The sequence below is a fragment of the Callithrix jacchus genome, chromosome 22 (genome assembly GCF_049354715.1).
Source record: "Callithrix jacchus isolate 240 chromosome 22, calJac240_pri, whole genome shotgun sequence".
Lineage (NCBI taxonomy): Eukaryota > Metazoa > Chordata > Mammalia > Primates > Cebidae > Callithrix > Callithrix jacchus.
This window is the reverse complement of record NC_133523.1, coordinates 47,343,279-47,358,724: the sequence shown is the minus strand read 5'-3', so window position 1 is coordinate 47,358,724 and position 15,446 is coordinate 47,343,279. Positions and strand designations below refer to the sequence as shown.

Genomic DNA, 15,446 nt, shown 5'->3' with positions numbered 1-15,446 from the left:
TGCGGGTGACAAACACCGGGAGTCTCAGGTGAGGTGCAGCGGCCAGCCTGGCCCAGGAACCAAACGGTTCCTGAGAAACTACAGGAAGAAGTGTACCTAACTCCCTCCGGGCCACCTGCCGGCCAGGTACACACCTGCCCTGGCCCCGCCCTTACCTGGGGCCGTGTCTGCCTGCTGGCCACTAGAGAGCCCAGCCTGAGGCCATGGAAGAAAACCCGACCCTGGATTCAGCAGCCTGGGGCTCCTCTAGCGGGTGGCTGGCCCCCCGGGAGGCCAGAGGAGGTAGGGAAGCCAGGAGAGGTTCAGATCCACCCAACCTTCAGGCTAGGTGGGACTCCTGAGCCTGAGGGCTGAAGAGAGAAGGTTTCACTTCCTGGTATTACAGGAGAGAAGGGAAGTGGAGGCTGGAACTCCAGGGTCTGAGGAGGAGGAGCCTGGAGAACCAGGCTAGTCTGGGAGGAGGGGAGGGTGAGAGGCTAGGAGTTTGGGTGTCGGGTATAGGAGAGGCTGGGTCCCCACACTCCCGAACTAGAGGGAAAAGGAAGTTGAAGGCTGGACTCCTCTGCCCTGGAGTAGGAGGGGTCCACATTTGAGTCCCTGGGGATGGGATCGAGGGCTGTGGACCCCTGGGTTCAGGTGAAGTAGAGGCTGGCACTTGGACTCCTGGGTCTGAGGGAGGAGGGCCTGGGGCCTGGACTCCTGGGTCCGAGGGAGGAGGGGCTGTGCCTGAACTCCTGGGTCTGAGGGAGGAGGGCCTGGGGCCTGGACTCCTGGGTCCCAGGGAGGAGGGGCTGTGCCTGAACTCCTGGGTCTGAGGGAGGAGGGGCCGGGGGTCTGGACTCCTGGGGCTGGGGGAGGAGGGGCTGTCCCTGAACTCCTGGGTCTGAGGGAGGAGGGGCCGGGGGTCTGGACTCCTGGGTCCGAGGGAGGAGGGGCTGGGGCCTGGACTCCTGGGTCCGAGAGAGGAGGGGCTGGGGCCTGGACTCCTGGGTCCGAGGGAGGAGGGGCCTGGGGCCTGGTTTTCTGGTCTGAGGGAGGAGAAGATTGGGCCCAGACTCTTGAGTCTTGCCAGCCAGCTTCCCCTCCCCAGGCCGGGCTCTGTCCTCTGTGCTGAACGAACTGCCCAGTGCTGCTACACTTCGGTATCGAGGCCCTGGGATGCTGCCTTGGGGGACGCCAGAGGAGGAGGAGGAGGAGGATGGAGGAAGGAGCAGGCAGGCCTTTGCAGAAGCCACCCAGACAGAGCTGCAGGACCCTCACCCTTCCCGGGAACTGCCCTGGCCCATGCAGGCCAGACGGGCACACAGGTGAGGCGCCACCTCCCGCTGGGACCCATCCAGCCCAGGTTGTGCGCTTCTCCCACACCTCGGACCCTGTCTCTTCCCTCTGTTCTCTGCGGCTCCTGGTTTCTGGGGCCTCTGTCTGCCCCGGACAGAGCTGCCCCTCTTGGTTTCTTTCTTCCCCTCATCTTTGTCTCTGCTTCAGATTCCGAATGAGTACTTCCTTTCGGTGACTCTGGGGTCCTCTCTCTCTGGGATTCACTGTCACCCATGTCTCTCCAGTCCTGCCTCTGCTTCTCAGTTTCTCCCTGTGCATGTCTGAAATCTGCTTATTTATTTGTCTCTGCTTTATGCCTTCACCTTCCCCACTTCTTCAAAGCCGCTCTCTCTTTCCCACTGCCTGCTTTGCAGCACCTGGTGAACAATGAGAATGCAGGTGTCCTCATTCAAAAATGATTATGGGCCTGGCGCGGTGGCTCCTGCCTGCAATGTTAGCACTTTGGGAGGGCAAGGCAAGTGGATCACCTGAGCTCAGGAGCTCGAGCCCATCCTGGCTAACATGGTGAAACTCCTTCTCTGCTAAAAATACAAATAAATTAGCCGGGTGTGGTGGCGCACACCTGTAGTCCCAGCTACTCGGGAGGCTGAGGAAGGAGAATCCCTTGAACCTGGGAGGCGGAGGTCACAGTGAGCAGAGATTGCTCCATTGCACTCCAGCCTAGGCAACAAAATTAGACTCTGTCTCTAAAAATCAGATACTTTATTACAATAAAAATCTAAAGAGGCTGGGCACAGTGGCTCACAGCTGCAATCCCAGCACCTTGGGAGGCCAAGGCAGGTGGATCACAAGGTCAGGAGTTCAAAACCAGCCTGGCAGGCCGGGCACAGTGGCTCACGCCTATAATCCCAGCACTTTGGGAGGCCGAGGCGGGTGGATCACGAGGTCAAGAAATCAAGACCATCCTGGCCAACATAGTGAAACCCTGTCTCTACTAAAAATATTTGTAAAAATTAGCTGGGCATGGTGGTGCGTGCCTGTAGTCCCAGCTACTCGGGAGGCTGAGGCAGGAGAATTGCCTGAACCCAGGAGGCGGAGGTTGCAGTGAGCCGAGATCGTGCCATTGCACTCCAGCCTGGGTAACAAGAGCGAAACTCTGTCTCAAAAAACAAAAAACAAAACCAGCCTGGCCAAGATGGTGAAACCTCATTTCTACTAACAATACAAAAATTAGCTGGTGGAGTGGTGGTCACCTGTAATCCCAGCTACTTGGGAGGCTGAGGCAAAGAATTGCTTGAACCTGGGAGGCAGAGGTTGCAGTGAGCTTAAAGCGCGCCATTGCACTCCAGCCTGGGCAAGAGTGAGACTCCATCTCTAAAAAACAAACAAAAAACCAGGCCGGACACAGTGCCTCAGGCCTATAATCCCAGCACTTTGGGAGGCCGAGGCAGGCAAATCACCTGACTCTTCAGGAGTTTGAGACCAGTCGGGCCAACCTGGTGAAACCATGTTTCTACTAGAAATACAAAAATCAGCTGGGCGTGGTGGGTGGTGCCTGTAATCCCTGCTACCTGGGAGGCCGAGGCAGAAGAGTCACTTGAACCCGGGAGGCGGAGGTTGCAGTGAGCCAAGATTGAGCTATTGCACTCCAGCCTGGGTGCCAAGGACGAAATGCCATCTCAAATAATAATAATGATGTGACCAGGCGTGGTGGCTCACGCCTGTAATCCAAGCCCTTTAGAGGCCAAGGCGGGTGGATCACCTGAGGTCTAGAGCTCAAGAGCAGCCTGACCAACATCATGAAACCCTGTCTTTAAAAAATACTACTAATAATAATGGTAAGAATACAGGAGGATGTGTGTATTGCAGATGCCAATACTGTACTGTTTTACATAAGGAATTTGGGCATCTACAGATTTCAGTATTCTTGGGAGTTCGTGAACTAACCCCCCATGGATACTGAGGTACAACTGCATTCATAAAATGAGAACCCAGCTAAACTCCAGCTAGGGCAGGACACGGCGTGACAGCACCTTGCATGCCCCTCCTCTGATGTCCCCTTTCTCCTCACAAGGACAAGGTAACCCTTTCTCCCTAACCTTTTTTTTTTTTTGAGATGGTTTCGCGCTTGTTACCCAGGCTGGAGTGCAATGGCGCAATCTCGGCTCACTGCAACCTCCGCCTCCTGGGTTCAGGCAATTCTCCTGCCTCAGCCTCCTGAGTAGCTGGGATTACAGGTACGCACCACCATGCCCAGCTAATTTTTGTATTTTTAGTAGAGATGGGGTTTCACCATGTCGACCAGGATGGTCTCGATCTCTTGACCTCGTGATCCACCCGCCTCAGCCTCCCAAAGTGCTGGGATTACAGGAGTGAGCCACCACGCCCAACACATTTTTTTTTTTTTTTGAGACGGTCTTGTTCTGTCACCCAGACTGGAGTGCAGTGGTGCCATCTCAGTTCACTGCAACCTTGGCCTCCCAGGTTGAAGCAATTCTCCTGCCTCAGCCTCCTGAGTAGCTGGGATTACAGGTTCCCGCCACCCAGCAATTTTTTTTTTTTGGTATTTTTAGTAGAGATGATATTTCACCATGTTGGTCAGGCTGGTCTCGAACTCCTGACTTCAGGTGATCCACCTTCCGTAGCCTCCCAAACTGCTGGGATTACAGGCATTAAGTCACCGTGCCCATCTGGTTGGTTTGTTTCTTTTTTATTGCTACAGAGTATTCTACCCTATGTATAGGCCACACTTCACTTCTCTGATCTGTTGAGTTGTTTCTACATCCGGGTGGTTCCCAGTCTGGGGCTGCGAAACCTCTCATTTTCTGCCTGTTTCCCTCCCAGGCAAAGCTACTCCAGGGAACAGTTGGTCCATGGCTCTGGATCTAGGATGGATCAATGGGCACGGCTGCTTCGGAGGCCCAAGGAGAAAACAAAGGAAGGCTTGCGGCGCCTGCAGCCCTGGGCATGGACACTGAAGAGGATCGGGGGTGCGGCGGTGGTGGGGTGGTGTCCTGGGGCAGGGCCTGGACTCCAGAATGCGAGGGAAGAGGGGCCTGGGCTGTGGACTTTTGGGTCTGAGGGTGAAGGGACTGGGGTCCTGGACTCCTGGGTCTGAGGGAGGAGGGGCTTCGACCTAGATTTTTGGGTCTGAGGGAGGAGGGGCTGGGGTCTGGATTCTGGGTCTGAGGGAGGAGGGGCTGGGGTCTGGATTCTGGGTCTGAGGGAGGAGGGGCTGGGGGCCTGGACTCCAGTCTGAGAAAGGCGCTGCAGAGCCGGGCGCGGTGGCTCACGCCTGTAATCCCAGCACTTTGGGAGGTCGAGGCAGGTGGATCACCTGAAGTCGGTAAAACCCAGTCTCTACTAAAAATACAAAAGTTAGCCAGGTGTGGTGGCATGCACCTGTAATCCTAGCTACTCGGGAGGCTGAGGCAGGAGAATCGCTTGAACCGAGAGGCGGGGGGTGCAGTGAGCTGAGATCCGGCCACTGCACTCCAGCCTGGGCGGCGGAGAGACTCTGCGTCTCAAAAATAAATAAATAAATTAAAAATAAATAAAGAACAAAAGAAAAAGGCGGCGCCCCTGGGCCCCCAGTCCCGGGGTGGAGGGGCTGGTCCTGCTCCCAGAAAGGAACCTGAGCCTCTCTCTCTGCTGCCCCCTGCAGGTCAGTTTGGCGCCGGCGCCGAGTCCTACTTCTCTCTGCTGCGCTTCCTGCTGCTCCTCAACGTGCTGGCCTCAGTGCTCATGGCCTGCATGACGCTGCTGCCCACCTGGCTGGAAGGCGCTCCCCCAGGCCCTCCCGGCCTCAACACCTCCTCGCCCTGCGGCTTCTATAATCCCCACTCCGAGGGCCTGGTCTCCTTCGACACCCAGCTCTTCAACTTGCTCTCGGGAGAAGTAGGTGCCTGGGTCCCTGGGAGATTTCTCCTAACCCCTGTGAGCCCGGGCTTGTTTTTTTTTTTTTTTTTTTTTTTTTTTTTTTTTGAGATGGAGTCTTTCGGAGTTTCCCTCTTGTTACCCAGGCTGGAGTGCAATGGCCTGATCTTGGCTCACTGCAATCTCCTGGGTTCAAGCGATTCTCCTGCCTCAGCCTCCTAAGTAGCTGGGATTATAGGCATGCCCACCACGCCCAGCTAATTTTGTATTTTTAGTAGAGATAGGGTTTCACCATGTTGGTCAGGCTGGTCTCGAACTCCAGATCTCAGGTGAACCGCCCACCTCGGCCTCCCAAAGTGCTGACATTACAGGCCTGAGCCACCGCCCCCGACTGAGCCCTGTGCTTTCAAACACGCCCCTCAAACCCTGACCCCAGACCCTGATTATGCATCGCCAGGAGCCCTGCCTCCTCCCACAGTGGCCCCGACCCACCTTCCCCCCACAGGGTTACTTGGAATGGTCTCCTCTGTTCTATGGCTTCTACCCGCCCCGCCCACACCTGGCGGTCACCTACCTGTGCTGGGCCTTTGCTGTTGGCCTCATCTGCCTCCTGTTCATCCTGCATCGGTCAGTGGCACCTGCACCCCTGACTCCCTGAAAGAACGGGTGGGGGGGGAGCAAGTGGTGCTGGCAAAACTCCCTCCCCAGGAATCCTCAGCCTTGCTGTGTAACCCTTTCTTCTGTTTCAGTTAAAATCAAGATTTGGGGATTTTCATTTTTCTTTTTCATTCTTTTCTTTCTTTCCTTCTTTCTTTCTTTCTTTCTTTCTTTCTTTCTTTCTTTCTTTCTTTTCTTTTCTTTTCTTTTCTTTCTTTCTTTCTTTCTTTCGAGGATGGAGTCTCTGTTGCCCAAGCTGGAGTGTAACGGCACTATCTTGGCTCATTGCAACCTCTGCATTCTGGGTTCAAGTGATTCTACTGCCTCAGCTTCCCACGTGGCTGGGTTCTCAGGCACCCACCACCATTCCCCGCTGACTTTTTGTATTTTTCTTTCTTTCGGTTTTTTTTTTTAGCTGCATGTCATCAGCAGATTTTTTGTATCTTTAGTAGAGACAGCGTTTTGCTCTGTTGGCCAGGCTGGTCTCAAAGTCCTGACCTCACATCATCCACCTGCCTTGGCCTCCAAAAGTGCTGGGATTACAGGCATGAGCCACTGAGCCTGGCCTGTTTTGTTTTTTGAGACAGGGTCTCACTCTGCCACCCAGGCTAGAGTGCAGAGATGCAATCATAGCTCATCTGCAGCCTGGGCCTCCAGAACTCAACTGATCCTCCGATCTCAGCCTCTGAAGCAGCTGGGACTACAGGGGCGCACCACCATGTCCTGCTAATTTTTTTTTTTTTAACTTTGTAGAGACAGGGTCTTGCTGTATTTGCTGCCCAGGCTGCACTCAAACTCCTGGGCTCAACAGATCTGCTCCTCAAGGTGCTAGAATTACAGGCATGAGCCAATGCACTTGGCCAAAAATCAACTTTTTCTTTTTTGGAGATGGAGTTTCACTCTTGTTGCCCAGGCTGGAGCGCAATGGTGCGATCTTGGCTCACTGCAACCTCCGCCTCAGGTTCAAGCAATTTTCTGCCTCAGCCTCCCAAATAGCTGGAATTACAGGCATGTGCCACCATGCCTGGCTAATTTTGTATTTTTTTTTTTTTTTGAGACGGAGTTTCGCTCTTGATAACCAGGCTGGAGTGCAATGGCGCGGTCTCGGCTCACCGCAACCTCTGCCTCCTGGGTTCGGACCATTCTCCTGCCTCAGCCTCCCGAGTAGCTGGGATTACAGGCACGCGCCACCGTGCCCAGCTAATTTTTCTATTTTTAGTAGAGACGGGGTTTCACCTCATTAACCAGGAGGGTCTCCATCTCTTGACCTCGTGATCCACCTGCCTCGGCCTCCCAAAGTGCTGGGATTACAGACGTGAGCCACCGCACGCAGCCAAAGTAAATGTCTGTAAATGTTTGTCTTTGAAGGCCATACTGTCTGGGACTCAACTCTGCCACTGTCATGCTCGAGCTGCCACACACAATACGTACATGAGTAGGTGTGGCTGTGTGCTGACAAAACTTATTGACAAAAACAGTGGTTGGCCCAGATTTGGCCCATGGACTGTTGATTGCCAACCCCTGTGATACAGAATAATGGGTAAGGCCCCTCTATCTGGAGTAGGGGACCTGAAGATAAAGACTAGAAAGATAGGCGGCTGTGGTGGCTCACACCTGTAATCCCAGCACTTTAGGAGGCCAAGGTGGAGGATCACCTGAGGTCGGGAGTTTGAGACTAGCCTGACCAACATGGAGAGACCCAGTCCCTAAAAAAAAAAAAAAGGGGGGGGCCAGGCGCGGTGATTCACGCCTGTAATCCCAGCACTTTGGGAGGCCGAGGCGGGTGGATCACGAGGTCAAGAGATCGAGACCATCCTGGTCAACATGGTGAAATCCCATCTCTACTAAAAATACAAAAATTAGCCAAGTATGGTGGTGCGCGCCTGTAATCCCAGCTACTCAGGAGGCTGAGGCAGGAGAATTGCCTGAATCCAGGAGGCAGAGGTTGCGGTGAGCCGAGATCGAGCCGTTGCACTCCAGCCTGGGTAACAAGAGCGAAACTCCGTCTCAAAAAAAAAAAATAAAAAGAGAGAAAGATGAGGAGTCAGGCAGATGAACAGCCAAGACACCAGCATTCTAGGCAGAGGGAGCTGCAGATACGAAGACCTTGTGGTAGGAAAGAGGTTTGAGGTATTCCAAGAAATATAAGGCCCATATGAGAAGAAGGGACAGGGACAGGTGCGGTGGCTCCTGCCTGTAATCTCAGCACTTTGGGAGGCTAAGGCAGGTGGATCACTTGAGGTCAGGAGTTTGAGACTAGCCTGGCCAACATGGTGAAACCCCATCTCTACTAAAAATATAAAAGTTAGCTGAACGTGGTGGCAGGTGCCTGTAATCCCAGCCACTCAGGAGACTGAGGCTGGACAATCAGTTGAACCTGGGAGGTGGAGGTTGCAGTGAGCTGAGATCGTGCCACTGCATTCCAGCTTGGACAACAGAGTGAGACAAAAAAAAAAAAAAAAGGGACAGGATTTAAGCTTTGAGAAGTAGGGAGGGGTCAGATCAGGCAGGCCCTGGCAGGTTATGCTAGGAAGAAGCCTAGATTGGAAGAGCAGGGAAAAGCCCTGGAATAGAATATGGTCTGAGTTGCTAGGAAGAAGGTCCTGCTGGCTGAAGAAGAGAGAATGGATTATAAGAGGCACAGGTGGAAGCAAGGAGACCAGGTGGGGGCCCTCTGAGGTTGTTCACATGAGATGATGGGGGCAGGGCCAGGGCGGTGAAGGTGCACGTGGTCTCTCTGTCCAGCTCTGTGTCTGCCCCTGCCCCGCTGTGGTTCTCCCATCTCCTTCCTGGGTCTTTGCCCCCCTTTTTTGAGACTCTTCTCGGGGTCTGTCTCTGTGTTTTTTTTTTTTTTTTTTTTTTTTTGAGCAGGAGTCTTTGTCAGCCAGGCTGGAGTATAGTGGCGTGATCTCAATTCACTGTAACCTCCACCTCCTGGGTTCAAGTGATCCTCCTGACTCAGCCTCCCAAGTAGCTGGGATTACAGGTGCCCGCCACCACACCTGGCTCATTTTTTAAATTTTTAGTAGAGACAGGGTTTCACCATGTTGGCCAGGCTGGTCTGGAACTCCTGACCTCAGGTGATCCTCCCTACTCGGCCTCCCGAAGTGCTGGGATTACAGGTGTGAGCCACCGCACCTGGCCTGCCCCCTCTCTTGATTCTCTCTACCTGCTGTTTTCTCTGGGTCTTCCCAACCCAGCCCCCTTCTCTGGGTGCCTGTACTTCCTCTGGATCTCTGACCCGGGTCTTTTGTAGATTTTCTTTCTCCTTTCTCAGTCTTTGTCTCCCTTTCTCCAAATCTCCCTCTGGGACCTCCATCCCTCCTCCGCATCCATCTTCCTCAGGGCCTCTGCCCCTCTCACACTGGCTTTCCGGCCCCTTCGATCCGGGGCTCTGTCCCTATCTCCTAGGTTACTGCCTCTCTCCTTGGGATGCCTGCACCCCAGGTCTGTCTCTCAGTCTCCCTTGGACTTTGCCTTTTAGTGACTGTATGTGTATCTGCCTCTGACTCTCCATCAGGTGGCAGCTCGCCTAGTGCCCAAGGCTTTAGGGTTCATCTTCCCCGTTTCTCCCATCTCCCCCCACAACCCCGTTCCTGACTGTCCTTTCACATCCCGTCTCCTGGGTCTCCCCTCTCAGTTCCGTGTCCGGGCTGAAGCAGACACTGCTGGCAGAGTCCGGGGCTCTGACCAGCTACAGCCACCGGGTGTTCTCGGCCTGGGATTTCGGCCTCAGCGGGGACGTCCACGTGCGGCTGCGCCAGCGCATCATCTTGTACGAATTACAGGTGCGCTTAGGGGGCGCGGTGTGCAACTGGGTAGGGATCAGAAAGGGCTGGGCTCAGATAAGGCACAAGGCCTAACCCAGCGATGGTGCCTCAGGGAGACGCTAGGAAGCTCTTTCTCCAAGAAAGGCAGGTCCTGGGGAATGAGAGGGTTGAGAGCAGGCCGCGATAGGGCTCCCCGAGGTCCAAGGATGTAGGAAAAAGATGCGCAAGGGATGGGCTCGGTGGCTTATGCTTGTAACCCCAGTACTTCGGGAGACCGAGGCAGGTGAATCATTTGAGTCCAGGAGTTCGAGACTAGCCTGGGCAATATAGGGAGACTCCCACTCTACCCCCTCGCCAAAAACAATTTTTTTAAAGTAAGCCCAAGAAGCGGGCGGGGCCTAAGGCAACTTGGTTCAAAGTTAAGTGATGGGAGCGGCCAGCGGCACGTCTTGTTACCGCTGAACTGGATCTTCAGGTCAGGCAGAAGCGCTGGGCCGCCTGAGGGCGGAGCCTCGGGTGGGCGGGGCTGACAAGGGGCGGGTCTTGGATGCTGGGCGGAGCTTTGGGTGCTGAGATTGGCCACAGAGGGTTAGGGGCTTGGATTGCGGGACCCGGCCGCGGAGGGGCGGGGCGATAAAGGGCCGCAGGTTTCCCGGGGGGCTCGGCCGCAGGTGGACTGCGGAGGTTGTTAGCGGGTGGCGAGACGTCTGCAGCAGTTCACGTGGAGGAGGATCTCTGGAGAGCCAGGCCTGGGGAACCGAGAGGCCCGCGCCTTGGGAAATGGAGTCCAAGCGGGCACGTCTCCTGCCTTCAGGTGGAGCTGGAGGAGACGATGCTGCGTCGCCAGGCTGCGGTGCGGACGCTGGGCCAGCAAGCCAGGGTTTGGTCGGTGCGGGTGCTGCTCAACCTGCTGGTGGCCGCGCTCCTGGGGGCAGCGTTCTATGGCGTCTACTGGGCCACAGAGTCCACGGTGGAGCTACAGGTGCGGAGGGTCTTTGAAAAGGAAGTCGGGGGGTCTTGGAAGCTACAATTCCAACGGTGGAGGGAGGGGACGGAAGTCTGGGACGCCAGAGATCTTAGGAAGTAAGGGGGCCGTGCGCGGTGGCTCACGCCTGCAATTCCAGCACTGTGGGAGGCCGAGGCGGGCGGATCACGAAGTCAGGAGTTCGAGACCAGCCTGGCCAACATAGTGAAACCCCATCTCTACTAAACATACAAAAAATTAGCTGGGCGTGGTGGCGCGTGCCTGTAATCTCAGCTACTCAGGAGGCTGATGCAGGAGAATTGCTTGAACCTGGGAAGCGGAGGTTGCAAGTGAGCCGAGATCACGCCATTGCACTCCAGCCTGAGTGACAGAGTCAGACTGTCTCAAAAAAAAAAAAAAAAAAAAAAAAAAAAGGAAGTATGGGGTGGGGTATGTTTGGACCCTGGACTTTGGGGTTTTAAAGGAGGAAGAGACTGGGGGTGAGGACCTTAAGCTTGTCTCCTCCAGGACCCCAAGCCTCTTCTCATGGTCCACTCCCCCTCCCAGGAGACGCCCCTTGTCCAGGAGACGCCACTGCTGAAGCTTGGGGTGAATTACCTTCCGTCCATCTTCATCGCCGGGGTTAACTTTGTGCTGCCGCCGGTGTTCACGCTGATTGCTCCACTGGAGGGCTACACCCGGAGTCGCCAGATCATTTTAATCTTGCTGAGGTTCCAGCCTCATGGGGAGGGCTGGGAATGATGAGGGGTGGGGGCGGTCAGAGGGACGTTGGCCTTGACAGGTAAGACACGGAAATCCTGCGGATATCGGATCCAGGGATTCAAATCCTGACTCTTGGCTGGGCTCGGTGGCTCACGCCTGTAATCCCAGCACTCTGGGAGGCCGAGATGGGTGGATCATTTGAGGTCAGGAGTTCGAGACCAGCCTGGCCAACGAGATGAGAGCCCATCTCTACTAAAAATACAAAAATTAGCCCGGCGATAGTGGCCCAGGCCAGTAGTCCCAGCTACTTGGGAGGCTACTTGGAGGAGCCTCCTACTTCTCAAGGCAGGAGAAGTGCTTGAGCCTGGGAGGTGGAGAGAGCCGAGATCACGCCACTGCACTACAGTCTGGGCGATAGGGTGAGACCCTGTCTCAAAAAAAAAGAAAAAAGAAAAATCCTGATTGTGTCACAGCCTCAGCTTCTTCATCTGTGAGCTGGGTTGAATCCGAGCGCGTTCCACTCAGAAGGGAACCACCACGTGGTGGGGACGGGTCAGGGCCCATTCTCCTCTGCCTTCCCCTCACCAGGACCCTGTTTCTTCGCCTGGCCTCCCTGGTGGTCCTGCTCTTCTCTCTCTGGAATCAGATCACTTGTGGGGGCGACGCCGAGGCTGAGGACTGCAAAACCTGTGGCTACAATTACAAAGAACTTCCGGTGAGAACGGCGTGGGGTCTGCCTGGGACGCTAGGGTCCCCAGAGGAAAGGAGCTGCGTGGGACCAGACTTTGGTTTGGGCGGAGGGGGGAGCTTGGGGTGCTGGAACACTCTCCCAAGGATAATGATGTTTGAAAAACGAGGACCCCCAGAGAAAATATTGATAGGGTCTCACAGGTTTGGGATGTGGAGACTCCGACGCGTGGGACCTCCAGGTGCCCGGGTCCTGAGGTCTTTCTGACCTATTTGTCTTCAGTGCTGGGAGACTCTCGTGGGCCAGGAAATGTACAAGCTCCTACTCTTTGATCTGCTGACTGGCTTGGCAGTCGCGCTGCTCATCCAGTTTCCTCGAAAGTGAGAGCCCCGCCCCTTCAGGACCAGGCCCTGCCCACATCGTGCTGTCCTTCTCACCGTGCTATTTCACCTTTTTGCTATTCCCGCCTCTGCCGGCTCCCTTTGCTTGCCCTGGGTCCGCAGGTCGCCTCGCTTCCCATCCTGGTTTTAGTTCCTTCCCTCTGGCCCCGCCCCTACCGCCGCACGCCGGGTCCTGTCTAGTCTAGTCCTCAGGACCCGCCCTCTGGACCCACCTCCTCCACCTCCACGTGGAGTCTTGAAAGTCCCGGCCCACGTCAGTTACGCGTGCTTCCTGTTGGTGGGTGGGGCGGTAAAGGCGGGGGAACTCCAGGCCACGGCGTCTCTGACTTAGGCTCGCCCCGCCCCGCCCCATCCTTCAGGCTCCTCTGCGGTCTCTGTCCTGGGGCGCTTGGTCGTCTGGCGGGGACCCAGGAGTTCCAGGTGCCCGACGAGGTGCTGGGGCTTATCTACGCGCAGACTGTGGTCTGGGTGGGGAGTTTTTTCTGCCCTTTACTGCCTCTGCTTAACACGGTCAAGTTCCTGCTGCTTTTCTACCTGAAGAAGGTAAGGGATGGGGGGACCCTTGGGTCTGAGGCAGGAGGTATTGGGGCCTGGACTCCTGGGTCCCGGGCAAGGAAGATTTTGGGGGCCTGGACTGCTAGGTCGTAAGAGAAGGGGGCTGTAGGACAGACTCCTCGATGTGAGAGAAAGAAGGGTCTGAGGCATTCTGACTTATATGTCTGAGGATCCGGGAATTCCGAATTTGGGGTCCTAGATGAGGAAAGGGCTCAGACTCCTGGTTTGGGAAAAAGGAGAGGCAGGTAGGCCGGGCGAGGTTAACTCATGCCTGCAATCCCTGCACTTTGGGAGGCTGAGGCGGGTGCATCACCTGAGGTCAGGAGTTCAAGACCAGTCTGGCCAAAATGGTGAAACCCTGTCCCTGCTAAAACTAAAAAAACAAACAAAAACCAGGTGTAGTGGCCTGTGCCTGTAATCCCAGCTACTCTGGAGGCTGAGGCAGGGAACTGCTTGAAACTGGAAGGTGGAGGTTGCGGTGACCCGAGATCATACCACTGCACTCCAGCCTGGGCGACAGAGCGAGACTCTGTCTCAAAAACAAAAACACAAAATTAGCCAGGTGAGGTGGTGCATGTTTGCCGTCCCAGCCACTTGGGAGGCTGAGGCAGGAGAATAGCTTGAACCCGGGAGGTGGAGGTTGCAGTGAGCCGAGATCACGGCATTACATTCCAGCCTGGGCAACAAGAGCAAAACTGCCTTAAAAAAAAAAAAAAAAAAGCCAGGCGCGGTGGCGCAAGCCTGTAATCCCAGCACTTTGGGAGGCCGAGGCGGGTGGATCACGAGGTCAAGAGATCGAGACCATCCTGGTCAACAAAGTGAAACCCCGTCTCTACTAAAAATTAAAAAAATTAGCTGGGCACGGTGGCGCGTGCCTGTAATCCCAGCTACTCGGGAGGCTGAGGCAGGAGAATTGCCTGAACCCAGGAGGCGGAGGTTGCGGTGAGCCGAGATCACGCCATTGCAATCCAGCCTGGGTAACGAGAGCGAAACTCCGTCTCAAAAAAAAAAAAAAAAAAAAAAAAAGGCAGGAGGCACAGACCGTTGTTTCAGATCCCCTTCCTCTGTGCCTTCCCCTGCCAGCTCACCCTCTTCTTCACCTGCTCTCCGGCTGCCCGCACGTTCCGGGCCTCCACAGCGAATTTCTTTTTCCCCCTGGTCCTTCTCCTGGGTCTGGCCATCTCCAGCGTTCCTCTGCTTTACAGCATCTTCCTGTAAGTGCGAGAGGCTCCTGCCTCTTTCCCTCCCTCTCCCTGCGTTCAGCGTTCAGACTCCTGGCTCTACGTGAGCCCAGCCTATCTTGACTTCAGGATCCCACCTTCTAAGCTATGTGGTCCATTCCGGGGGCAGTCGTCCATCTGGGCCCAGATCCCTGAGTCTATTTCCAGCCTCCCTGAGACCGCCCAGAACTTCCTCTTCTTCCTGGGGACTCAGGCTTTTGCTGTACCCCTTCTGCTGATTTCCAGGTGAGTTTGCCCAGACTTCTGGGTCTGGGTTTGAATGCACGTGATCTGGGGGCCACCACCTGCGTCGGAGAGAGGAGAGGCTCGGGGTGGGAGGAGGCCTAGGGTCCAAAGGAGGAGGAGGAGGAGGGTGGGACTTAGGACTCCTGGGCTGGGAGACTGAAGTCCTTGTAGATGACATCCTGGCTTTGAAGGAGCCAGGGGTTTGTATAGAATGGAGGAGCGTGTCAGGAGTGGCTTCTGTTCGTGTCTCCTCCAGCATCCTGATGGCGTACACTGTGGCTCTGGCTAACTCCTACGGTCGTCTCATCTCTCAGCTCAAACGTCAGAGAGAGACGGTGAGCCAGGCGGGTCCCTGAGAGGGACCCCGTGGGGGACATTGAAAGGCATTGGGGGAGAGGGCTGTCTGACCTCCACCTCTCTTTGCCTCAGGAGGCGCAGAACAAAGTCTTCCTCGCACGGCGCGCTGTGGCGCTGAGCTCCACCCACCCGGCTTTTTGACCCCTGCAGCCCATGTCCCACCTTCAGACTCCAGGCCAATTGTAAGCCTAGGTCACATCTGTAAAACTAGGAGAACTAGAGAAGACCCCACGCTCTTCCAGCTCTAGGATCTGGAGGTTTCCAGAGACCCTCGCCGCCACGTCCCAGACTCTCGGGTGATCTTTCTTCTATGAATAAACACAGCCGAGGTGACTGAGCGCGCTTTGAAATCTGCGTCCTGAAGGTGGGGGCAGGGCTACATCAGGGCGGGAGCCAATCAAATGCATGGGAATGTGTGGCCGTTCGAAGTGCTCTTCCGCAAGGAGACTTGATGGTTGTGTTGGCCAATCGGCGGCCGAATCTGGCATTAGGGGAGGGCCAACTTGCGATTGGCTCGGATATGTGAAAAGCGGTTGCTAGGGGATACCACGCGCCAAAAGCCTGGCATTCGCTGAGATAAAGGGCGTCTTAGCCAATCACCTGTCGTTACAGGCCAGGGGGCCGTACCAATGAGTTAAGAACCAATCTGTGGTCGAAGTAGGGACAAGAGGGAAGGGGCATTCTCTCGCCAATCGGAAGTGCAGAGAGGCG

General features: G+C 55.5%; 1 protein-coding gene across 3 annotated transcripts; it reads left to right on the top strand.

Annotated features, from left to right (window-relative positions):
• The first annotated feature begins 157 nt into the window (after window positions 1–157).
• TMC4 (transmembrane channel like 4) lies at window positions 158–15,068 on the top strand. Of its 3 annotated transcripts, none has more exons than XR_013531101.1 (15): window positions 158–282; window positions 1,091–1,307; window positions 4,123–4,268; window positions 4,943–5,175; window positions 5,660–5,781; window positions 9,452–9,599; window positions 10,396–10,563; window positions 11,113–11,276; window positions 11,857–11,983; window positions 12,239–12,336; window positions 12,717–12,900; window positions 13,996–14,126; window positions 14,239–14,378; window positions 14,635–14,713; window positions 14,808–14,864. XR_013531101.1 is itself a non-coding variant. In XM_035285343.3 (15 exons), exons 1-15 carry the CDS (start codon window positions 204–206, stop codon window positions 14,874–14,876), a joined length of 2,121 nt encoding a protein of 706 aa, XP_035141234.2. In that variant the 5' UTR covers window positions 158–203; the 3' UTR covers window positions 14,877–15,068. The 3 variants fall into 3 exon arrangements, 2 of the variants coding, with proteins under 2 accessions (XP_035141234.2, XP_035141235.2); XM_035285343.3 differs by having other exon boundaries at window positions 14,223–14,378; window positions 14,808–15,068; XM_035285344.3 differs by lacking the exon at window positions 158–282 and adding an exon at window positions 450–636 and having other exon boundaries at window positions 14,223–14,378; window positions 14,808–15,068.
• The last annotated feature ends 378 nt before the right edge of the window (window positions 15,069–15,446 follow it).

Excerpts from the sequence above, each read along its gene's own strand:
- TMC4 (XM_035285343.3), top strand. The coding sequence starts at position 204 with ATGGAAGAAAACCCGACCCTGGATTCAGCAGCCTGGGGCTCCTCTAGC. Across the intron at positions 9,600-10,395 it reads TCATCTTGTACGAATTACAG|GTGGAGCTGGAGGAGACGAT; the intron begins GTGCGCTTAGGG and ends TCCTGCCTTCAG. Across the intron at positions 12,337-12,716 it reads CTCATCCAGTTTCCTCGAAA|GCTCCTCTGCGGTCTCTGTC; the intron begins GTGAGAGCCCCG and ends CCCATCCTTCAG.